The sequence below is a fragment of the Aricia agestis genome, chromosome 20 (genome assembly GCF_905147365.1).
Source record: "Aricia agestis chromosome 20, ilAriAges1.1, whole genome shotgun sequence".
NCBI lineage: Eukaryota > Metazoa > Arthropoda > Insecta > Lepidoptera > Lycaenidae > Aricia > Aricia agestis.
In genome coordinates, this window is record NC_056425.1 from 14180155 (window position 1) to 14205798 (window position 25644).

Genomic DNA, 25644 nt, shown 5'->3' on the forward strand with positions numbered 1-25644 from the left:
TGTCCATTAATTGTAGTGTTTTTTAGGATAACTTTCGGAAGCTATTTTTCAACATTTTAGTACTGAGTGATTATAAAAGAAAAAATACGTGTATTTTTATTTTTAACAAGGATCAATATATCAAAATTTGGCAGGAAGGTTTAATTGCACTCTGTATTCATAACGTGATTACGAAGAATATACGTCCATCGTCTCCTAATAGTTATAATTCACTATCTCTTACATAGTCTAGTTATGGTTAAAATGGGAGAAGTGGTTCCGAATGTCATAGACATTATAGTTTTACCTAGTCTCATGATAGACTGTAATGGTTTCAATAACACCTCAACATTAGTGACATATTTTGTTCTATTCCAGCTCAGCGACAATGCCGATAACGATCGGGTGTTGCGACGAGATGGGCCTGGATCCGCGCATCACGCGCTTCGTGATCCCGATCGGCGCCACCATCAACATGGACGGCACGGCGCTGTACGAGGCCGTCGCCGCCATCTTCATCGCGCAGCTGCGCAAGGTCGACATGTCCTTCGGCAAGATCGTCGCCGTCAGGTATGTACCATCGAAGAAATTAATTCATAGGCAGTTGACGGACCTACGCCATTTGGTCCGATTATGTGAATTCAATATTAGCTGTGATCTGTCGGCTAGGTCTGACATAACGCGACCAATTACGCAGGCCCTCGATCTGTCTATCGATCAACTTCTCTGACAGTACACCACTCCGTCTTTCGTCAATCGTCGTTTTGCTTGTATTATATATTGGATCTTTTTTATATAAAAACTAAAGCCAACCACGCAGGTGGTGGCGTAGAACGATATAGATGGAAGACCTTGGAGGAGGGCTTTCGCCAGCAGTGGGATAGTATAGGCTCTTAAAAAAAGTAGAGATAGGTCCTAAAAAAGTAGAGTTAGGCTCGGATTCTGCGCAAGTAAAGATAATTGAAGTAGCGCTAAATCAGCGAGTATTTTATTTTGTTCACCAGGCACTACAATGGGCTTTGGTACGTCTACAATATGATGTATTGCACCCTCATTGTAGGCGAACAAAATGACTCAGATATCGGACATTAGACTCATCAGTATATCTTGACATTTCAGCGTGACGGCGACGGCGGCGAGCATCGGCGCGGCGGGCATCCCGCAGGCGGGGCTGGTCACCATGGTGATGGTGCTGGACACCGTCAACCTGCCCGCCGAGGACGTCTCCATTATCCTCGCCGTCGACTGGCTGCTGTAAGCGCCCCCAACTTTTTTGTCCTTTACTAATTGTTGAGCCATGATAGCAAGTTACCATTATTGCGCAACTATCTACAAAGCACATTATACTTTATTACTGCAATGTTTTGATGCCAGAGTGCAGCACTAGCATAGACAGTAAACAAACAGTTTTGTTCGGCGTTTGACAACGTTTCTGTCCATATTCTGATACGACGTGTACAACATGTCGGATTATTTATGGCTTATTTACTGTATGTGCTAATAGTGCTGTGTGTGTTCCGACCTTTGCGTAATATTCCCTATTAACGCCGACTATGGGCTCAACTTTTATTTTTTATTTTTTCAATTAACTCAAAATTGTTCAGTAGTAGGTTTTATTATCCGTATATTTTGTAATATTGCATTATTTTCATGCAAAACATAAAGAATAGTAAGTACTATGTTAATATGTCTTGTGTAATTTTTAAAATTTTTAAAATGTTTCAGCGACCGCTTCCGCACGACGATCAACGTGGTGTGCGACGCGCTGGGCGCCATCATCGTGACGTCACTGTCGCAGGGCGACATCGACAAGTCGCGCGCCGCGCCCACCGCCGCCGACCGCGACGCCGCGCCCGCCACCGAGCTCGCCGAACTCGAGAAGGGCGACCGCTAGGCCGTGACACGACATACGGCAGATTTCATAACGCGATGTCGCGTTGGCGGTGGAAAATACTGACAACGCGACGTCGCGTATAATTGTAGTACCCGTTGGTAAGAGAGGAATTGACACAGCATTATTAATCTACACGCGATAATTGATCGTATATAAACTTAATTTGTTTCAATTCCTTTATGCAAACGAGTACGGTGTTAAAATGTGCTGCCTCACGCCCCGCGGCCGAGCCTACATTCCGCCTGTAGGCGGCAATTCGTGAGCGCAAATCGCAACGAACACTCGTGCCGGAACCTCGAAAGACAGTGTTAGTTAAGTATTTATTCTTGTATTCGTTTAGATGTGTGTGTGGACGTGGGAGCATTTTGAGATTCAAAATTAACGACAATTTGCCACCGAAAAATTATAGTTTGTGTGACGTAATATAGTAATGTGGAATTGAGTGAAACGCGTTCGGCGTACATGCGAGTGTGCATGCATACATACGAAGCGATGTGCGTTTGCGTGAGTGTATGTGTGGAACACATCGAGACATTTGAGTGCGTGAAAGTGTGTGGCTATGTGTGTGCATATAAATCTATGACAATATTGACATATCGGTCTATCGTGTATGTCGCCCCTAGGAGTTAAGATCTAAAGAGAACAACGGCGACAAAAAAGCAGTCTACCAACATCTGTGATTTACGTTAACAAAATTGCCAAATTTTTATCAAATCGAATTATTTATGTGATCTAAAGATGCCAAATATAGATTTATAATAATATTATTTATATTGTTATTATGAAGTATTTCTAAAAGAATATTATCTTATAGGGATACAATCTCTTTAACAATTTAATATTGATTTAAGCTTGTTATTTATTTAAGTCGTCTTTAAATTTCACCATAGTTTTAAAGGCATAAATTCTTGTGACCAAAATATTACGCTTAAGTAATAATATCTCTATTTTCAGTATACAATCTGTACTCTCATGTATTGTTAAATAGGCAAGGTTTTAATTTAAGCTACTTCTAATTATTATACAAATATTTTAGGCAAAGCCACTTGCAATTTTTGTTATGTATCAATACATCAAATATGATTGCAAAATAAATTGCTTATAAGTAATAAAAGATGGCGCTCGTCGCACCTTTAATAAAATATATACAAAGATGCACCCACCCTACAATACTATATATTTTAATCGTTACTACTTGCAGGTACTTATTTATGTGTCTGATATACTCCTGTATAAAACAATAACAAAAAATTTAAATGTTTTCTGTGGGCATGCTGATAAGACTTTGTAAATACTTATCAAATAATACTGGTGATTTGATGTTCATTATTGTAATTAGCTATAGTAGGCGCTCTACTGCCGACTTCAGTGACAGCGAGAGGAAAACTCCAGTGTGTTCTAAGTGTCTTTGAAAATAAAACTGTGTGCTTACTATTCTGTATACAGTGGGTTAGTATTAACGTTCTCATCGTTGAGTCAAAATGCTGTCGAGTAATATGGTCGATAAATGATTATCGACCATATTACTCGGACGTCGCGTAATCGATCCTTCAACGAATACTTCGCGCGACGTCGCGTGAACCGCAGTGGACGTGTTAATGTTACTGACCACTTTTCTAACTCTTGAGACGCCTGTTCTATTTTTGTATAAATGTATCCGGTAGAGTAGACTGTAGAGTAGACATTGTGATAGTTGTAGAGTCATGTCATTCCATTTCAATCGTTAAAATGTTGCGTTTAGTAAGTTTTAGTGCCAACTTCACCAAGGGCTGTTAAAGTTGAAATTCTAGTTTTAAAGAAATATTTTAACTAATCATTTACAATAACTGACGTTGGTGAAGTCGGTACCCACTTAATATTAGGTAAGTGTATTTATTACATATCGGAGTGGATGACAACTTGGCCTCTTTTAAAATATTATGTTGGTATGTTTGTTAATGATTGTAAAGTGTATTTAAAAGGAGACATTTGGAAAATTTTATTAGAAAAAGTTAGTTCGAAATTCGATCTGTATAAATAGTGTTTGGTGTGATGGATGTTTGTGATTCCTGCCTCATAATTCTTGTGATGTGTAATTTTGAAAAATTATTTACGGATATTTTGGGCGTACGATCTACTGCTTATTTTACTACTTTACCCTCTGTTTATATACAGAGGGTAAAGTAGTAAAATAATGTTCTTAAAAGTATCATTAGCTGATTTTCCACGCCGCATTACATAAACGGGGGAAGAGACAAAGTCTGCATACGTCAACCGATCGCGTGCAGGCTTTGTTTACCCCTTTCTTCTTTTTTCTTTTAATTCTTTACGTATATCTAACGTATCAAAACGAATCGACATCTAATCTCTCGTGACGTCATTATTCACAAGTCATGTTCGGGCCAACATCTAAAGTACAAAATAGTCGTTAGCTAAGTATCCGTTGTATCATGTATAGCTTATGTTATTAAATAAACGTACTAAATAATAAAATCAACTTTTATTCTCAACCGAGGTACAACATAAAATAGTTTTTAAATTTTTTGGTATAAAATTACGCCAACGATGACCTCTCTATCAATATTTAAACGCACAGACATACAGGGGCTCCTGGCTAGGTATGGATGACTGAAGTTTCCTATTTTAATTATTTGTAATATAAAATGATTATAATATTTAAAACTTATTTTGATATGGCTACAAATATGGCACTTTATGCAAACGCTGACATTTGACCAGATATTTTTTTAGCAGAACTCTCCTTCTTTCTTCGTACAAGAAAGTAGTGGTCACTGGTCTACATTTTCTAAAGCATAATTTTCAGGTCACTGTCAGAGTTTTATTGCCAGCGTTATGTAACGCTGCGGCACGTCATTATTTTCTACAACAGGGGTCATCAATTAGTTTTGCTCGGGGTCCATTTTAAGAAATCCTTCATCCATCCTTCTACTATTAGGACAGACAATTTGTAAAAAGAATACTTTTTTAAAAATCAATGAGAAAAGTGACAATTTTATTGCTTATTTGTAGTGAAATTGGTGCAAGCTATTGACATTAAATTCTGGAGATGTTCATCAGTAAGTCGAGAACGAAATTTATTTTTAACGAAGTTCATCTCCAAAAATGCTTGGTCCGGACACAATGGGTCGACGGTACACTTGTGGACCATGATCCGCCATTTGGTGATCCCTGTTCTACAACATCGCTTCGTTTTTGGTTGTTCCGTTATATTTTCCGTCTACACGGCGCCTGAATGTATCACACAAAGCGAGTCCTAAAGAACTTTGCTACGAAACCATTTAAATATTGTTAGAGAGGCTGTGTATTGAGTACACATGTTCACTAGCACCTCACAGCCATCTGATAAACAAAATAAAATTATACAAAACATTAACAACCTACCTTACAAAGGTACCTGAGGTACACTGAGAAAAAATGCCGACATTCATCAAACGTGATCGTACTTGGGTCTTGGATTAACTGAAATAGGTCATAAATAATTAAAAAGTGGTTGATTCTGTATTAAAATATTTTGTTTCATTCATATAAAAGGACAAAAAAATCGATTAAGGATTATTTTAAATCCAGGCGTGAGGAAGTCCTAAGCCTTGGACCAATTAATGAACGGCATTTCCTCCCAGTGTGACCCCGGGACTACGCACTGGAATGTCTCCCTGTAGCGCGGAATGTGACAGAACTGACCACTGCACTTACATCTTACAACTTCTTGCACAATATTTACAATTAATTACACTTTAGAAATATTAACATCACTCTCATGTTACATCATAGATTTAAGAGAGAGGAGGATAGATATGCTGAGTAGTTACAGAGTATTTACTTATAATTTAACTTACTTACAGCTATATAAAGATATTCACATATTTATATAGATATAATAAACGATACGAGCGAAAATAATATGGCACCGTAGTGTCGGTAATCTGGCCTTTATAAATAAAGACTGAAAATATATGACACAAAGGATTTGTAGCTTTACAAAAAGTAGCGAATTTGAAATGTTCGCTACGACCCGCTACAGTTGTCTACGACGGCTACGTCGCGCTACGCGAGGCGCGTAGTGCGACGACGTCGAGTTCTACGCCGCTAAGACGAGCTACGTCGCGCTACGTGCCTCTACGCTGAGCTCTACGCCGCTACGACAAGCTACGTCACGTCACGTCACACCACTGTGATGTTGATAGTATAACGTTTGTTTAAACTTATCTTAATATGTCATAATTAAGTCCACATTTTACACAATATGTTTTTAGTGTCCACTTCACAACAAGTTTTATTCAGTCTCACTATACTTTTAGCTACCGAACGTCAGTCTGTGCACTCGCCGCTATTTGGCGCAGCGCGCGCATTGTCGTCGCTATACGGCGGCGTGGTTGTTGTTGTTGATGTGCTTGCCGTTGGTGTCGTTGTGGGGGGCGGGGGCGGCGGGCAAGTTGTTGTTGTGGGGGGTGGGGGTGGGGGGCGTGTTGTTGTTGTGCGAGTCGCGTCGCGAGGCGAGCGAGGAGCGCGCGCGGGCGAGCGTGGCGGCGGAGATCTCCATGGAGTCGCCGTGCGGGAAGCGCGAGCCGCGCCGTGCGCCGTGACGACACCGACCGTTCTGAAATACCAACATGATGACGTCACAATAAATTTTTTCTTAATTTTCATTTTCCAGGAAAATGTACGGACAGTATGAGTACAAATTGGGTTGTCAAAGTTCTGAACGTAATTTACGATAAAAACCAGGCACTACAAAAAATGTTTTTACTAAAATAATCTTATTTATCCGGCTGTACAGCAGTGTGAAAAGAATACCTTTTAGGATAAAGTAAATAGTTTTTTTATACCGTACATATTGTATGCCCGTTTACTCCTTTTTTTAACCAACTTTAAATAGCAGAGGACATTTAATTCCACCGTATATAATATGATTTTTTTATGTCTGTCTTATAACTTCGTCGTTTATGAACTGATTTTGATAATAATTTCTATTTTAGTTGGAAAAAGAACATTTCAAAGTTCTCTCTCTCTCTTTAAACTTTGAAATATTTTACTGTTAAAAATATTTAAAAAAAAAAATGATATGAGGACTGACCCTGCTGCGCCAGGACCAGCGGTTGCGGTTGAAGATGCCGTAGACGATGGGGTTCGCGCAGGAGTTGGTGCACGAGAACAGCCACATCGCTTTCTGGAACGCCGGGTCCAGCTTGCTCACGTACTCCTTGTCGATCCAGTACCTGGGAATATTAAACAACTGATTAAGATTGATTTTTTATTTCGGGACAATTTATTGATATTGTACTAAGAGAAAGCAGTTTTGATAGCATGTCTTACATTGGAAACTTAGTTGTACAAGCGTTTCTTTAAAGTAACGTGTACCTCGTGAACTCAATTGTAATCTTAAGTTGTGACAAGAGGTGAGTATGAGGAACAAACTTTTGACGTCTCCTTTATATAGGTATTTGACAATAGCCGCGTACTGACCAAGCGAGAAGCCCCCGAGGCAGTTGCTCGGTCGGTCAGGATGTGCCTCGCCCGAGCGTGCCGCGGCCAGAGCCGAGCATTGTCGGTTTTTGTCGATGCTCAAAGGCGCCTCGGTACGTTTGCCGCGCTCACTAGGCACCTCCTGAGTCCTGACTGACCGAGCAACTGCCTCGCGAGGCTACCGCGCGAGGCTGCTCGCTTGGTCAGTACGCGGCTAATTACGTAGCGTTACGTTTATGTAGAACTCATCACCCTACTGGATATAATGAGACTGGCGTCCGTCATTGAAATTATTACTTTGTACAAGATTAATCAATATTTCAAGTGTATTAACTGTACAGTACACTGACCACATGCAGTAGCAGTAGTAGGGCGACCAGCACGTGAAGAACACCAGCACGATGGTGATGGACATCTTGAGCGTCCGCGCGCGCGCCCGGCCCAGGATGCCCACGCCGTGACGACGCATCTTGTCTGTAATGTCACGTTGAAATATTGTAATAATATAAGCAATATAATTCCCTATTCAGGCAGTCGTAATATAGTCGTACGTAACTTGTTAATATAATAATTAGCTTAGTATGTAGTCTTAACATGCCGCAAGTTGTCTATGGTCTGAAGCTCCTCGTTGCCGGCATCATACCTAGGCTTCAATCTATCCGTACTTGTGTTTGTCACTAGCGGACAATAATATAGTTACCGCGATCGTATTGGTTACAAGTCAAAATGTGATAGCAATTAGTGTAATGCAAGTGCGCGAGTGAAGGAGGTATAGGTCTCTACGGGGTGTAACAAAAGAAAGTGATAATACTTTAGGGTGTGTATAACTACCGCTGAAAGTACCGCTGAAAGTGTGAATTTTTTATACTTTTTAGTGGGCAAGCACCCCAGTGATATGTATTTGCCCATACATTTAAAAAAAATATACGAATCCATTCTACCCGCGTCGCCAACTTACGATATATTTTATTAGTTTTTTTTTTTGTTGTGAGATATTGCAAAAGCCAGTGGTCTCAATCTATTGAACGATTACTTTCAAAAGGAATATTACTCGGAAAAGATTATCTATATAATATTTCGAGCTACAATGAGATAAGATACCTAAAAATAACGTTATTTATTTATAGTCATACTAAGCTTTAAATATGTTATTCAGTTATTCCTACACGCAAGATTAAAGACTTATGAATAAAATATCAAAGGTGGGCACTCGACAGTTTGAAGGTTGTATGTTGTATATGTCTCACTGCACTAGAGACTAAAGGTCAACTCTTTAATTAAGATTTGATGCATTACGAACAAATTTTTGGCTGTCATATTTAACGATTTAGAAAGAAGGTCATTTTCTCTCAGAACCATCAGAGTTTATTTACCTCTAGTCTCAGACAGGCCGTTACAAGGTATGTATTGTTTAAAAATAAAGTTTCATAAGAGTATAAAACCCCCCTGTATAATAACTCTGAACAGCTTATTATGTATCTTAAGCAGATTTATAAATAAATTAATATGACTGATGTAATCTATGTCAAGCCGATTTTAGATAGAGAGATATAGCCATTATGGGGCCACCACAGTCGAGATATTTTTGGGCAGATAATCACTGACAGAGCCTATCTTTACCACAATAAATTATATATTCGACCGAAGTTTAGTTCGACCGGCGAAGTTAGTTTCTGACCGCAGTACTCATAGACATTTAACTATGATTACCTTCAATTTAATGAAGAATTTGACAGATAATGTATGGGGCTTATGTCAAAATTTTGAATTAGGTAATTACATTTACCTAAGTAATTAATGTTCCACTCTGATTGCGGCTGTATGAATCTCAGTGATAGCGCGCGCCGATCAAATGCCACGCTAATGTCAAATAGATGTCAAAATGTTAATTCGAAATTTATTACTAAAATTAAATGTCGTGTTTACGTTGCCGAATATAATTTAATGTTAATAACTGAAATACCTAAATTATATAGCGTCTTGCTTCGCTACATTTGGTTTTTTTTATTTTTCTTCTGTTTATTTATTAAATAATATTCAGGATTCAAAGTAGGTCTCAGGGTGTTGTCCGTTTACTTCTAAAGTAAATACTAACTATCCTGAGTAAGCCTCAAACAGAATATAGTTAACAAAGTTTTATTCAAGCGAATTGAGACCGAGCTGCCAAAAATATCAAAACACGCTAGCCCCGTCTATATACCCCGGTATCCTCCAATCGAGACATAATGATTCCATAAATCGTGCCCACATGAATTGTACTTCACGCTGCAGCTAATAGTGAACAATATCGCGTAACATACATTTCCGCATTATAGCACGGAAGTAAAGGTCGTAAGTCCCAAAACTGATTTTGATGATTACTTTCAAATTAAATACAATACTAATATTTCCTTTAGCTATTATTTTATAAAGTGTATGATCGTAGTAGTGCAGTGCAGATCGTAGTAACAGATATATATAAGTGTTACAGATATTTGTTGAAAAGCCCAGAAATATTCATAATTTCGAAAAATATACCTATCGAGTCAAAATAAGTGAGTCGTGTTTTCCGTTACGCTAATATCAGATAAATATACAATGATTAATTTTATTTTTATTTTTTTAATCAATCGTGTTCCGGGATCGTAATACTTACTTACTTATTAATATTATGTAGCTATGTTATGAAATAGTATATCTAATTATAAGGTGCCTACATACGCTATGTTGAAATCCACTAGAGTCTGAGGGTGGCAAGTAAACTAGGGTATAAATAGAGAAATATATACTTCATTACCGATCAGCTTGGGTCGGGCAAAAACAGCATTTTATACGAAAATAAGATGAAGCTAAGAAGCAGTGCCGTAAACAGTCTTTTTTGCGCCCTGTGCGAGCTTCTACAACTGCGCCCTTGCTTTTTTAGATATTATATTACCCAAAGCAATGTATAGGTCTATTTTACTGTTGGAATCGTGCTCTAGGGGCGCAGCGGGAACTATTATCAGGAGCAAACCGAAAAAATAATACCTACCTGGTTTGGCCATTTTTGCGCCCCCCCAGAGTCTACGCCCTCTGCCTGGGCACCGGTGGCACCGCCCTATTTACGGCGCTGCCTACCTACGGTTTAGATAGGTATAATATCTCTTGTCGCCTAGCCTGAGAATTGATAGCTCGACTATGTCAATTATAGTTCTCGGCAGCCATCGTTCTTCCGGGTATGTTAGCGTGAGTTACGTTCCGTAGTAAGAGTGAATATTATGCATCATTCATCAATCATCGTATCGTGTGATAGCAGCGCGGCGGCGGAGTGTGTGTGCATGTGTGTGGGTGTGTGTGCATGTGTGTGGGTGTGTATGCATGTGTGCGCGTACCTGTGGTGTTGGCGCGGTGCACGGTCTCGAGTAGCGCGGCGGCGGAGTGTGTGTGCATGTGTGTGGGTGTGTGTGCATGTGTGCGCGTACCTGTGGTGTTGGCGCGGTGCACGGTCTCGAGTAGCGCGGCGGCGGAGTGTGTGTGCATGTGTGTGGGTGTGTGTGCATGTGTGCGCGTACCTGTGGTGTTGGCGCGTCGCACGATCTCGAGTAGCGCGGCGGCGGAGCAGTAGAGCGTGGAAAGTAGCGGCGCGAGGTACATGAGCGCCATGTTGAGCAGGAAGTAGGCGAACTCGTGGCGCTCGGTGGGCAGCGAGCCGTACGTCACGCACTGGTAGTAGCCGCGCACGTCGGGGTGCTCCTCCAGGTGGAAGATGAGGGACTGCGGCAGGCTGGCCAGCGCCGCCGCGCCCCACGCCGCCGCCAGCGCGCGCCGCACGCGCCGCTCCCACGACACGTTCAGGGGTTTCAGGATCGCATAGTATCTACGCACATCAAAATTGATTGTAATCATAGTAACGAGGCCCGTATGAATTTTGATAATTTTCATAAAGGTGCTCCGTCATCGGGAGCATTCGCTTGTAATATAACGTTACAGAGTCGAGCATTACATCAGTGAGGGAGGAGAACCGAGCATTACAATGCGCACCTTGTATAATATCTTGATACAACTTGCTGGCATCAATGCTACATGACAGTGAAGTCAGCTTCCTATAGAATGTTCAAAGTCGAATCTAAAATGTTACATTACACGTTAATGCTCGCAGTGAGGGAGCACCTTAAAGTTTTGTGCCTCGATTTGCCGTTTTAACTTTAAATGTGTAAACAACAGTTGGGTAATTTTAACTACTTACATACATTCTTTTTTTTAATTAATGTTATAGTATTATTGTATATTTTTCTTCCATTCATAAGTTTTATATAACCCATAGCTTTGTTCAAAATGAAAACAAAGTAGTGTGGTATTTAATATACGCTAGAATACAATGTACAACAATATACTATTGCAATTGAAGAGTTTCTGAACTTGTATAGTTTCCAATTATAGTTCCCATTGTTGTATTTTACCAAGAGAAATTCTATATTTAACTTTCATATGCCTTCAAGTTTTCTTATGCTATTTTGTAAAAATTTCTAGTTTATATTAATAGTTTAATGAAAATAATTTGTTTTGAAAATCCCTCACAAAGAGAAAGTTTTCATAGTGGGTTGATACTATATATACTCGTAATTCGTATATATGTCGCAGCCGACTGGTTTAAATAGCCGTTCAATCAAACGGCTATACGTCGTTTAGCCGACTTGTTGGCTACAACGTTCAACACTACAGCTAGACGACGCTTAGCCAACTGGTTTAATGGCAAATTAACTAGGGCGACCATTAGCTTAATGTGTAACTTGGGAGAATAGGAAAACTGTTTGTATTTTATTGAAAGATTATTCTTGGATTAAGTTTAAGGAATATTAAATAATTATACACCTTCCTTGCACTTATTCCACTTTATTTTAATATATTTATTACAAAATTGTTAAATACACGACCGGTTTCGAAAAAATCATCATCAGGTGTACTGCAGGTAATTTTAAATTTTTTAAAAATTTGTAAACAAAAAATGGGTTGTCAGCACCACAAATTTTTCCTACCATTCAGTAAAATTTTTATACCATAAACAATATTTTCTACCAAAAATCACAAATTAAATTTTAAATGTATACCTATAACATTGATAAACTAAAAACAATAATTACTTTAAAAATATCAGCAAATCAATTAAATGTCATATAACCATAAGTAATAATACAATAATAATAACAATTCATAAAAATACGTCAATCTTTAAATAAGTCAATAATGTCACAAAATAATAAATTGATAAAAAACATGTCATAGTAATGCCAATGTCAGTTTATAAAATCTCTAATAACTAAATTAATTAATGTCAAATGTAAAATAATGTCCTAAAATAAATTTTAAATGTCTTGTAATAGTACCGAATTTGAGAGGCATGTCTGATCATTTAAAAGGTTCCCATGATCAGAAATGCCTCTCAAATTCGGTACTATTACAAGGTATTACAAGGTGCCGACAACCCATTTTTTGTTTACAAATTTTTTAAAAATTTAAAATTACCTGCAGTACACCTGATGATGATTTTTTCGAAACAGGTCGTGTATTTAACAATTTTGTAATAAATATATTAAAATAAAGTGGAATAAGTGCAAGGAAGGTGTATAATTATTTAATATTGAAGATGAATTTCCACCAAGAAGTGACAGTACATTCAATATCATATTTAAGTTTAAGGGGTGACCAAAAGTTAAAAAGTAAAAAAAATCTGAGGCGTGTTTTGTGGCGGTCGCCGGCTGCTGCCGCAGCACAGTCACAGTTCTAACCTAACCTCCATTTGCACTTTCTGGATTGTGTTTGTTTTTGTTTTGGTGGGGGGCTGCGCCCCCCGAACCTCCCTTTCTGGTGGGCTGCGTCCATCCATTTCATAATCCCGTAATTTCTTCTCGACTATTTGTTGAAATCTTGATTTACTCGTATGTGCCTCTACAATTTTTGTCTCTTTAATAACACTTATAACTTTTATTAACTACTTTATTTCCGAAAAACAACCACAAACACCAACAAACACCTGCTAGTTGACGCCATATTGTAAATAAAACGCACCTAGCGCCGCAGCGGTGCGCGCTGAACTACTTTAACTAGACGGCGGCTTTTGAATCAGCTGTAGTGTTGAACGTTTTGAGCGACTATAATATTCAATATAAAAGCTAGACGTGTGATTGAATGGGGTTGTTCAGTCAAAGAGCTAGCAGTTTGATTGAACGGCTATTTAAACCAGTCGGCTGCGACATATATATTATATAGTTCTTAAAAGGTGTACCTATGTAGGGACATAGGTACACGTTTTAAGAATTTACACAAAGCTTAGCTGAGTCGTGTACCTCATTATATATAGTGCACTCTAAAGTCGTTTAGTCAAAAAAAAAAAGGAAAAATTGCTAAAAACTTTTTCCTATCTTACGACAAGTAGAGTGAAATAGAAAGTAATTCTAACAGGCGATGGCATAATATCTGCTGCTGAACGCTTTTGACATTTTGTACACGAAATTTTCCAGATAGCAGAATATAATATTTAGATGTGCAATATCTGTTGTCGAACACCTGTTGCTTGCTTGCCGCGAGATATATATTCTGCCGATATCTGCATTCACCGATTTCTCGATCTGTCTCACCTGTCGACCGCTATACAGATGAGCACGAAGGAGCTGAGGTAGAGGCCGTAGGTGCGCGCGAACATCATGAGGCGGCACATCGCGTCCCCCGCCAGCCACTGCACCGTGCCCGCCCACGCGATCTCCAGCGGCATCATCAGGAAAGTCACCTGAAACCAGGTAATGATGATTTAATAAACAGGTGCCAAAACGTAGCCTTGTGATACTACGCTAGTAAATGTTGTGTAATGAGCTACGCTTGGGGCGATTTCACCAAAGCAATGGAACGCGTTCAGGGCACACGGAAAAGGTTCTAAACGTATAAACGCGCTTATAACACTGAATTGCATTTCACCGATCCTTCACGTCTTTTAATCGCGATTAATAAACTTACATTTATTAATCGCGATTAAAAGATGTTTTTGATATACATTTGAAACAAAACGAGATTTATGTCGCCGCCTGAACGCGTTAAATGAGAATTAAGTTTTATAAAACGAAGTTTTAAGTGTAATTGGTGAATTTTATTTGATAAAAAATATGATAGTTAAAAAGCGTTACCTTCATCTTGTGACTGAGGTAATTGAGAGTCTACGTCATAATTCATAATGTACAGTCGTACATTACCCACTAATTTAAAAACGTAGTAAAATATCAATAAACCGCGTTATATCATATGGTAACGCGGCGCACGAACTAAACTAAAACCCAAGCTAAAACTTATTTAAAACAAAATTCTAATGACTCAAGAATACTTCAACGTAAAGTACGATTTTAAGCCAAATAAAATTAGTTTGCGCTACGTAACAGTTTTATTTAGCTTTATAATATTGTTACATAACGCCTCCGTGGTCTAGTGGTTAGAGCGTCGCTCTCGACTCCGGAGGTCGTGGGTTCGAATCCCGCGTTGGAAACATGTTATTTCCAAGTTTGGTTAGGACAATGCAGGCTGATCACCGATTGTCTGACAAGTAAGATGAGCATGTAAAAAGTCGGTCCTGCACCTGATCTCTCGCCAGTCGTGTCGGTCTTCCGTCCCACTGGGTTATGTATATATATATAATTGGAATCTCGGAATCGGCTCCAACGATTTTCATGAAATTTAGTATATAGGGGGTTTCGGGGGCGATAAATCGATCTAGCTAGGAATAATTTCTAGAAAATGTCATTTACATCGGATACCGAGCAAAGCTCGGTCAAACAGCTAGTTATTATTATTATTGTTATGTAATTCAGACACACTTAAATATAGTTAATAAAGCAATAATAGGTAAAGTATAGGCATGTACAGCAGCTGGCTGTTTTGACCTTCTAATAAAAAAGGTTCCATGATTATTAATGATTATTTTTACGCTTTACGCGTACGACCGTACCTTTTACGTTAGTCTTTCGTAGAGCTACGGCGTAGCAACGCTACGTCGTAGACCGCTACGATTACTCGTAGCCTACTAAGGACTAGACTACGAATAACAAATTATACTACTAGTAGATGTTTTTAAATACTCAAAAGACAAATATAAATTTGTACAACGAGAATTATAAAGTTAACTTATGTTTTAAAAATGTTATTCATAGTTTAGGCGTTACGGACAAACAAAGTATATAACCAAAATATCACCCTTTCGTTTAGTTTAGCTGATGTCGTTTATGGTATAGTCTGTCAAAAAAGTGAAGAAATTAAAAATTGGCAACATCGTAGTGTCATCCCTTTCAAATCAATCTAAGAAAAAAGGGATGACACTAGGATGTTGCCACTTTTTAATTTCTTCACGTTTTTGACAGACTACACCTGTTACAATATGGAAAAAACCTTCTCTGTTCTCGGCGGGCGTTGGCCTCGCTAGTTAACATAAAACTGCCATTTACGAGATCGTTGTTAACGAGTTGTTTAACGTTAATCGTTTCAATTACAATTTTGTTTACAACGTTGTTTGGTTGTAAGCCGCTGAGGTGTGAGCGGCTGATCATGATTATCTATCGATGTGAACTTTTTATACTGAAGATAAAAATAGGTATCTTTTTCTCCATGACGCGACGTCGACCTTTGAAATTATTATTTCATTCTTTTAGTAGCTAAAAAGGAAGATTTAGTTATTCAATATTTTCATTAAAAGAAAATTATATTTTTGAAGTTACATAAACTGGCGTAATTGAAATAAAGTTACAAAAATTGTGTAGGATCGATTTAAATTAAATAAAAACCAATCTTTATTACACAATGCATTCCCATTCTTCTTGATGCTTTTTAAGTTGGATAATAATAAATCGTAAGCTATCATGAGGTGACGAGTATTACGTATTTGGTCCATACGAGCAGCAAATAGCGCATGATTTATTGATTGATAGACGTATTGACCTATTGGTATTTGGTACACGTATACATCAGATCTTTATTTTTCACTTTTTTATATGTATATCAACGTATGTACTGATGGTGTACTTTAATAAAATAAATGAATCCTTCTGAACTAGGTCGACTATGTTTTGAGAATGCCAGGAATATGCTTTAGCACAATACGGATATTCAAAACTACTTATCACAGGTACTATTTTATTAGTAGTAGCCTTGGATAATATAATATATTATGTCAACTGCAGAGAATATAAAGGCATGTCTGTCGATGCCTTTATTTTTTATATCTACATGTACTTGTATATTACGGTGTACCCCTTTTGCCCGCTCCAGTAAAGCGAATGTGTTAAAAAACGAGTAAAAATACCAGCAAAGTCGTGTCAGATGGCGGCTAACCCGTCTGAATATAATTAAAACACTCTACAGAGTGCTTAATCCCTGTACGGAGATAAACATTTGAACATTATGCATGGCAGATTTCTGCCTCCTATTTATAATTATAGCAAACTTATGCTAAATGAAAAAGTTCTATGAGTGTCTAAGTAGAATTTGATAATGTTTAAGTTTTTAAGACAAAAACTTAACTTATAGGCCAACTAGCTGTCCCGGCAATGTTGTTTTGCCATAAAATAATTTTCCTATTTTTCTGCTTTTCTCATAAAGTTTTTTCTGATATTTTTTATATAGACCACACGGAGCCCGAGAACTTTCCAACGAATGCAAAACCGTGGAAAACCGGTCGTACGTTCTGGAGTTATAGCGTCAGGAAGGAAAACCCGACTTATTTTTATATATTAGATTAGTTTGTGTTGTAATACACTATTGGTTTTTGCTGATAAGGTCTTTGAATACCACATATCTCATTTTATGCTTAAAAGACACAAAGACATATTTATCTGATATCAAGCTACCCGGAGAAATAATTGAGACCTTTCGACTGTCGCACTCACTGATAATACATTAATTATCTTGTTTCACAAGAGACTACCACTCTCTCGGATTGGCTTACAACGAAATTGAAAACACAGTAATACAGTTTTCATGTCCATCTAGTCTTCTAAATATAATTCGCCCGAATCTGCCCTCAACTCTCAGTCTGGCCGAAGTTACGAGCGTCGCTTTAGAATTTTTATCCGAGTTATATAAGTGCTTAACACATTAAAGCCGTAGCAACGACGGATTTTGTTATAGATTGTGTTTATTTTTATCATGTTTCAGTTATGCTGCGCATAAGACCTTAGGTACTTAATTTTGAGACTTAAATTTTCGTGGAATGATAAACAATGGTTATTATTTTCGTTAAGTTTGATTAAGATTTTTTGTTTAGCGGCTACATTTGTGTTTGTCTACATTCTAAAGGTATACACGGGACAATTTGTCGTTTCGAAAATCGTCCAATCGATCTTTTGAACGTAAAATCGTTTGCAATATTGCTACACACGTAAAATTTGTCGTTCGATTTTAACATCGAGGATATAAATCTTTTTTTTTTTTTTTTTTTAATGAAATAAGGGGGCAAACGAGCAAACGGGTCACCTGATGGAAAGCAACTTCTGTCGCCCATGGACACTCGCAGCATCAGCTGCAGGTGCGGTGCCGGCCTTTTAAGAGGGAATAGGGTAATAGGGGAGGTTAGGGAAGGGAAGGGAATAGGGGAGGGTAGGGAAGGGAATAGGGTAGGGGATTATGCCTCCGGTAAACTCACTCACTCGGCGAAACACAGCGCAAGCGCTGTTTCACGCCGGTTTTCTGTGAGAACGTGGTATTTCTCCGGTCGAGCCGGCCCATTCGTGCCGAAGCATGGCTCTCCCACATATATCGTTACGATAATTGTCCCGTGTATGGCAACCCTTAAATTTTTTCGCCACTTGAACTATAGCCACAAAATTTGACGGCTAACGGCCGTTCCCAATATTTGATCTATCTCTGGTTTACTAGAGATAGAAATAGCTCATAATTGACATAAAATATATGTCTCTAATGTCTAATGTGAGTTATTCCTATCTCTAGTAGGGCAAAACCAGAGATAGATCAAATATTGGGAACGGCCGTTAGTCAAAGTCAAATAATGTATCTGTCTCAGTAAGTAGACATACTACATAGCGTATAACAGGCTCACTTCGAGGAGCACTTTCTCGCACAAGTAAAAAAGGCAAAAAATACTGTAGATAAGGCATTATACTGTTTAACAGAATGGCTGACTGCTGCACTTTACAAATATTTAAAATCCCATCTATCCTCTTGTGACCGAATTCGTCTTACACATCTGTATATGAGCTTAAAGCTCACGCGCGATCCGATGATGCTGCATCTTACTGATTTGATGATTTCTAAAGTGATCTTAAATATGTTACATGTACTAACAGAGAATTGGTTTCATAAACAGATGGCGGACCTACGTAAATTGGTCGCGTTTTGTCAAACAGAATTATCATGAATTGTACTTACATTGAATTGACATAATTCGACCAAATGTCGTAGATCCGCCAACTGAGCTGCCAGAATCAATTTCTTCGATGGGGTGTATGCATGACGCGTGTATCTAATGCAAACGATCTATTATTATTTTCCTTACCATGAGGTCCGCGATGGCGAGGTGCATGAGCAGCACGTCTAACCGCGAAGCGCGTCGCGCGCGGCGGCGGCGCACGAGCTGGGCCAGCACGGTGAGGTTGCCGGCGGCGGAGAGCACCAGTAGCGCGCTGTACACCGTGACGGAGACCAGGTGGCCGCGGTTGAAGCGCATGTCCAGCGGCAGCTCGTCCGACACCGGGTGCGACCAGTTGCGCTGCGACGCGCCGCCCGGGCCCGACACCTGCACCACACATCATAGTTAATTATTTATTTACCGTTTACTTCAGGCATCTAGGCCCATATTACAAATACCTCACGAACCTACAGACATATTATTATTATATACTTAAAAGCTACGTATTATGCCAAAATTCAAATCATGAGGCTAGTCATACAGAATTAAAATTTGAAATGAAATTAAAAATGAATTATTACATCCAAACTGGTTAGAAAATAACTCATAAAAGATACACGCCTACCACCGGTTCTGGAACTAAGAATTTGTTATTAAGTTTGGTTACTTTGGAGATGTTCTACGCTTATACTGTTAACTGTTTTTATATCCAACATATAACATACACACAAACGAATAAACAGACCTTTTCATCCATACTACTGCCGCGTTGCTGCTGCTGCTGCTGCTTCTGTTACTCCGACTGCAATGCCGCGCCACGACCGCGGTCTCCACGCGACCATCTTCAGCGACGAGGGACTGAAACATAAGATTAGAGTGAGACGGGTGATCTTAATCTGCTACTCACAATGGGTCACTAAAAATAATACAAAGAGAACTTTTATATGATAGTTAGTTTTGCCGCTCTCGCCACGTGTATATAAAGCTCTTATGTATATGATATTGAATGTACCGTAACTTCTTGGTGGAAATTCATGTTTCACAGTAATACACTTTTCATGCACTTTTTCCACTTCACAGGTGGTGGTCACAACCTGATGATGATTTTATCGAAACCGGTCGTGTTAAACATAATTGTTATTAATAAAAGTGGAGAAAGTGCATGAAAAGTGTATATTATTCCTGTGAAAGCTCCTATGTGTTTTTATGGCGCATTTTTTTCTCAAAAGGAATATAACAATGTCCAGTTTCTGAGGTAATTTCGACGGAAGCTTATCTCTTTAGCGGCGTTGCTGATTGCTTAATTTTTTTGAAGTGAAAGACACCGGGCGTATATGTGGCTTTTCCATAAAGTTAGTATACATAACGGAATAGAGCAAAAATCTCGAGCTGTCAAACGAAACCGAAATTGATTTACGTCTGTGTATAAAAATTTGTTTACGTATACACTTACACAAGCATCTTTCTAAGAAATTAAATTGTTAACGTGCCGATAAGTGCCGACTGGACGTCAAAAAGATGAAAAAAAAATTGGTTCTGCTGTCATGCATCACACGTCTCTTTTTACCACGCAGTGTTACTAATCATACATCTCGCCTTTGTTTCTCTATTCCGCTAGGTACATATAACTATATACTATATATAACTTTATGGGCTTTCCGATCCTCGAGGCACGCGACCGCAACCGACAAAAATCTAAAAACAGAATAACACTTTATGGCTTTTTCTGTCCTTATGTCCTCCTTTCCCTTTAATATTTAAAACTACGCAACGGGTTTTGATGCGGTTTTCTTTCATAGAAATAGTGATTAAAGAGGAAGGTTTTTAAGTATTCATTAAATAGTGGAGAAATACTGTTATTTTTTAAGGTTTCTAATCTGATGTCGTAAATAATTAAATTTTTCTCGCTTACATTGCAAAAGCAGGCGAAACCCTACGAAATTTATCAAAAAATAATGTAAGTACTAAGTATTAAACACAATGAAAAGGTCTACAGAAAACTTCGCGATGGTATATTTTAATCTCAAATGGATATCCCACAATTAAATTGTTTATAGTAAAAAGTAAATGACAAATAAACGTTTTATTTGTCATTTACTTTTTACTACAAATAATGGCTAATTTTCGGAACGATTTTATGAACTGGAGCCTAAGCTAGAATAGGATGTTTCAGATCCCACCCGGGGATATGTGAAGACATTAGTATAATATAATATGTTTCATATTCTACCAACATCGGTCTAGTACTGACGAGTGATGATGAGATGAGTGCAGGCGCGGTCCGAAGGGGAGGGGGGGTCACGGGGGACGTGACCCCCCCCAAAATCTGGGCCAAATGGATAAATCTCAAAATCTTGCTAAATTATAAAAGGAAATTTCTAGCTATCCCACAGCAGCGACAAATATATTTTTTTAGTGTAGTGACTAAACTGTACTCGGCGAAACGAGGCGGTAGCGGTCATTGCTTCATATTCAGTTCACATCGAGTATGCAAAATACCATATCGCTCTTACACTAGGAACATCTGACAGTTCATGGTCAATCGCGGTTTCTATTTAAAATGGGGAGACAGACCCCGCCCCCCGCTACTGTCTGACCCCCTCCAAAATGTTAGGCTGCGACCGCGCCTGGATGAGTGGCGTAGAACAAAACGAATGCCGAAGTGATACTGCGTGCCAATTTATTTGTTTGTTTTCTCTGTCGCGGTCGCGGTCGCTGGCCACGAAAGTCACCTAAGTATTTAAATGTCTTTAAGTACGTAATAGAGCGGTGAATGTAACGTCATAGAGTATTCTAGGCGTAATATTATTAGCTCCCATCACCTCCACAGTAATTAACATTCAGTCGTCGAACTCTGCCTCAAATTAACTAATTCTATCGCTAAGTGCTGGTTTTACCGACGTATGTAACCGTTTGTCAAAACATTAAGCAGAGTATTTCAGTTCAGTTAAACGACTTACCAATTGTTTACCTATTAGCTTAGACTACGAGAAAACACAATTATTTAAAATACGAGTTATTTTTTAAATATTATAACTTTTGTTTAAACGCCACCGTAGGACAAACGAAATATGTAACGAAGTATGTAATATGTATAACAAATTAGTTGGCGTTGTCGTAGCCTAATAAAAATGAGAGTATAGATTTGCTTAAAGTTAAATCAAAGATCAACCTAACAGGCGGCGGTGAAACCGGCACTAAATCTCACGATCACACGGCAAATAACGTGCAGTTTAATGCCCGAATAGAGCTTCGTAAGCTTATTAAAACGAGCTTTACAATCGAAAGCTCCGAAATGGAATTGAAGTAAACGGCTTTTTATCGGAGGGAGCTTTGGCGTCTGGGGGCTTTATCGGCGCTCGCAGGACTTCTAATTAGCTGAATTTCGTTCCGCTCGGCGGCTTAGGCCCTCGAGTGTCGATTCCGTAGTACTTTCCTCGTTGTGATTGCGTCGTGTTGACGAACCGCTCGGCGCCGCTCCTCGAGCGCTAACCAACGCTTTTAAGCTTATTTACTCTGATTTCAATACATTTTAGAGTGTGTTTTTAAGGCCATCAAGATATTAGCTACATTTTCCTCGTAATAAAAGCAACGTAGGATGTCGGCCTAGTGAGTAGATATCGCAGATTCGCACTAGAAAAGTTGCAAGTTTGATCCCAGGTAGGGTAGGTAGTTTGTACCAATAACACTTTTTTAGATCTGAGTTTGCACGGACGGTTGTACGGTGTAGGAAGATTCCCACACAAACTTGGTTCTTAAATTACTTAACTTAACACTTAACTTAAAGACAATTTTGTACTTAAATTACATACTTGGGGAACATAATCTAAAATCCGCGGACGGTGGAGGCACTACAGTGAAGGGTCGTTACTTCCCTCAGAGTATAATATACAAGGAAATAATCCACAACGGATGCAAAGGTCCTAATCACAGGTACGTAGTATACGTATGAGGTATTCCATTATATTCTTTAACAATGAGTTCATCGAATTGTTACAGATTTTCAGATCAATATTACACGATGTAATACATTCGTCACGTACTTAGAGAGAATAATCTGGACAAAGGAAACATGAGATCGATCTCGTTATTTATAGACGTCGGCCTTCGCCCCCGGGGCTCCGGCACGCTCCGGTCTGGCGCTTCGCCCCGTGGCGGCGTATTTGCCGAATGCAAATGTGAGTCTGGAGTCGTTATCGGGTACTTAACGTAATTGTTTCTGATTTATCGCTCCGCGGGGATTGGCTGCTCGAACATGTTTGGAATTAATGATGTTATTAGACATTATTTATATTATTAATCAATTTTCTTAATTAAGAAAAAATGGGGGGTAAATTGAGATACGATATTTTGTAATAGCGAAATGATAAATCGTTCATAATATTAATTGACTTCGATTTATTTTAATTTACCTTCAAATTATAATTTGAAGGTAAATTAAAATTAGTATTATTATTTATTAGTAATGATAAACAAGAACTGTGTTTAATTTGTGCTTGATACCTCACACAAGATTTAAAATCAGGCTACTAATTTTACAAATCGATTGATTTTAACGCGGCCGCTCTTATCTCTTATCTTACCCTTGGGCCAATTTGGACACTTCACATATGTATTATGTCACAATCAAACACTTTAAATATTTATTTGATTGCCCATGATTATGAAAGTGTCGCTGTAGAGACTAGAGATCACAGAACCCGCAATCGTATTGCGTGGTGAGACAGTCACCACTTCCTGTGTTACTCCAATTTAATGAAATCCTGTCACGTGACTCGGCAGTCGTGACGGTCGGCCACATTTAATTAACACCGCGTTACTTCCACTCGGGGCGGTTAATTGAGGTTACACTACGTTCGCACTTATTTTACCTCGCAGTTTCTGTCATAATGATCCTTAAACCGTCGACATAAGGGTGACCAGAGGCCAATTTACTCTAATGACTGTAGTTTCATTTCAATCGGATCTGGAATGCCGCTTTATGTTTGCCCTGATTGCCCTGAACTCTACACGCAATTATAGGAGACGATCCTATCTAATGTGTTCAATTACTGAGTCATTGCTGCTCTTAAGTACACGTTATATCTTATAGAGCGCAAACGGGCTACTGACTGCTCCTGTCGCGGGACACTGGTTACAGTTATACGATGCCACATCTGTGGTGGCTTCTACTACCTAGTCTACCGCTGTGCTACGGATTTTAATAACATATTTTTGCATTTTTAATAACACGATTGATTAGAAACTAGATGACGCCCGCAACTCCGTTGCCTCAAAATTCATTTATCGCGTCTGAAACGTACATTTTTTCCGGGACCCAAAGTGTCTCCATATCAAACAGCTAAATTGGTTCAGCGGTTGGAACGTGAAGTTGTGAAGAGGTAACAGACAGACAAACTGACAGACGGATAGATGGATAGACAGACAAACACACTTTGGCATTTATATTATTAGTATGGATGCCGCAACATTATATTGTAAAAATCAAACATTCGCTCGTTTGCTCCGACTCGTATCCGCGGTATCGCTGAAACGACAATAAATCATCGGATTATATTAAACCCCCGACCGCCGCAAATAGACGCGTACGGCGCGGATGATCATTTGTTTGTGGAATCTAATGGTAGTCCAATATTACATCTGCGACTACATGAAAATCAATCTTATTTTCTTTGGTCACGGCATCAGCGATTTCTTACGAATTAGACCCAAATTAGACCACAAAAGGCCACGCGATTTGACACTTTTAATTTGCGCATAAAAAGTTGAGGAAAAAAGCTAGTATAACATAAAATGGATAACAATTACAATGATTTGCTAAATCTCAAGAATGTCTAGACCGATTTGGCTAATTCAAGTATCAGTTCAAAAAAAAAAGTTGTAAGTGTAATTGTAATTTTTAAGCTAGTGCGGCAGAACAACGCGTGTTGACTGTGTTTTATAAAATTATGATTTTAGGCTGAATATGATTACGAAGAAACAACGTGAAACTAAAAGTTAAAAAAATATTGTTATTTTCCACTTTTTTGGTAAAAGGTGGCCCCGTGCGAGTTTCTTACGCCGGTTCTTCTCGGCGGGGTAGTTCCCGAACCGGTGGCAGGCCTCATGTAGACACGACGTTCTATAAGTGTTAACTTTGTTAACCTACTTAGAAATAAATATTTTCCATTTCATTTCATTTCATTTCAATAAATATATATATTGTATTATATTATATTCGTATTTTAGGAGTAATGATTATTAGAGATCTACGTCTAAGAAACGTGCTGCAGCAACGGCTGTGAGCATTACAGTGTACTGAACCTGGACTTGGACTTCTGAACTTTAACACTCTATAGCATTAGGTTTTTAACCTGTAATGATAGTTGTGATTATAAATAAATAAACATAGTAGACTAACGTATAGGTACTCTGTTTGAGTTTATTCAAATATTTTGTTTATATTTTAGGTATACAAACTATACAGAAATAAATAAATAAAATAGGTAATGTGCATTGGGTCAAGACTCAAAAAAACCACTTCGTCAAATTCCCATTCAAATCCACAAGAATACGTAAATATACAGAAAAGGTAGATACAATAAAATTTTAAAGGAAATAGAAATTTTAAGACTTATAACAATGATACAAGATTGGATGGAAACCCTGATGAAATGAGGTGACTTTATTGTAAAAGTTGGTTACGTGTTCAAAATTTACCCCATAAATAACGCAATCTAATTTCGCACAGGCGAGGCGTAAGAAAATATGACGGTACTCGAGGCTGTGGAGGTAATAAATACAAAATTATCATCAGCCAAGCCTGCCAACAAATCCAAGCGCCGAAAAATGAAAGTGACTAACTGATAAAGCCAATAAATTTTCAATTAGCGACGACGCCATCTGAGCCCATACATCACTCGGTATAAACTTATATAGGACTAATTTATATATTGTGTTACATAATAAATACAAT

At 38.5% G+C, this 25644-nt stretch overlaps 2 protein-coding genes across 4 annotated transcripts in view; one reads left to right on the forward strand and one right to left on the reverse strand.

Annotated features, from left to right (window-relative positions):
• The window catches only part of LOC121736945 (excitatory amino acid transporter 3), a 25550-nt gene extending 19161 nt beyond the window's left edge, over positions 1-6389 (forward strand). For 2 of the 3 annotated variants that reach the window (XM_042128420.1, XM_042128421.1), the window contains 3 exons: positions 358-549; positions 1099-1233; positions 1705-2323. In XM_042128420.1, the coding sequence (XP_041984354.1) occupies positions 358-549; positions 1099-1233; positions 1705-1873 (496 nt within the window). In that variant the 3' untranslated portion in view covers positions 1874-2323. Of the gene's footprint in view, positions 1-357; positions 550-1098; positions 1234-1704; positions 2324-6378 lie in introns of those variants that run through there. The other variant, XM_042128422.1, reaches the window with a different exon arrangement.
• Positions 6139-25644, reverse strand: part of LOC121736946 (gonadotropin-releasing hormone receptor-like) — an 87499-nt gene continuing 67993 nt past the window's right edge. The window contains exons 2-8 of the mRNA XM_042128423.1: positions 19435-19547; positions 18837-19076; positions 13930-14078; positions 10867-11171; positions 7687-7810; positions 6948-7089; positions 6139-6470 (exon numbers count right to left, since the gene is read on the reverse strand). Coding sequence (XP_041984357.1) covers positions 6231-6470; positions 6948-7089; positions 7687-7810; positions 10867-11171; positions 13930-14078; positions 18837-19076; positions 19435-19446 — 1212 coding nt within the window. The 5' untranslated portion in view covers positions 19447-19547 and the 3' untranslated portion in view covers positions 6139-6230. The remainder of the gene's footprint in view (positions 6471-6947; positions 7090-7686; positions 7811-10866; positions 11172-13929; positions 14079-18836; positions 19077-19434; positions 19548-25644) is intronic.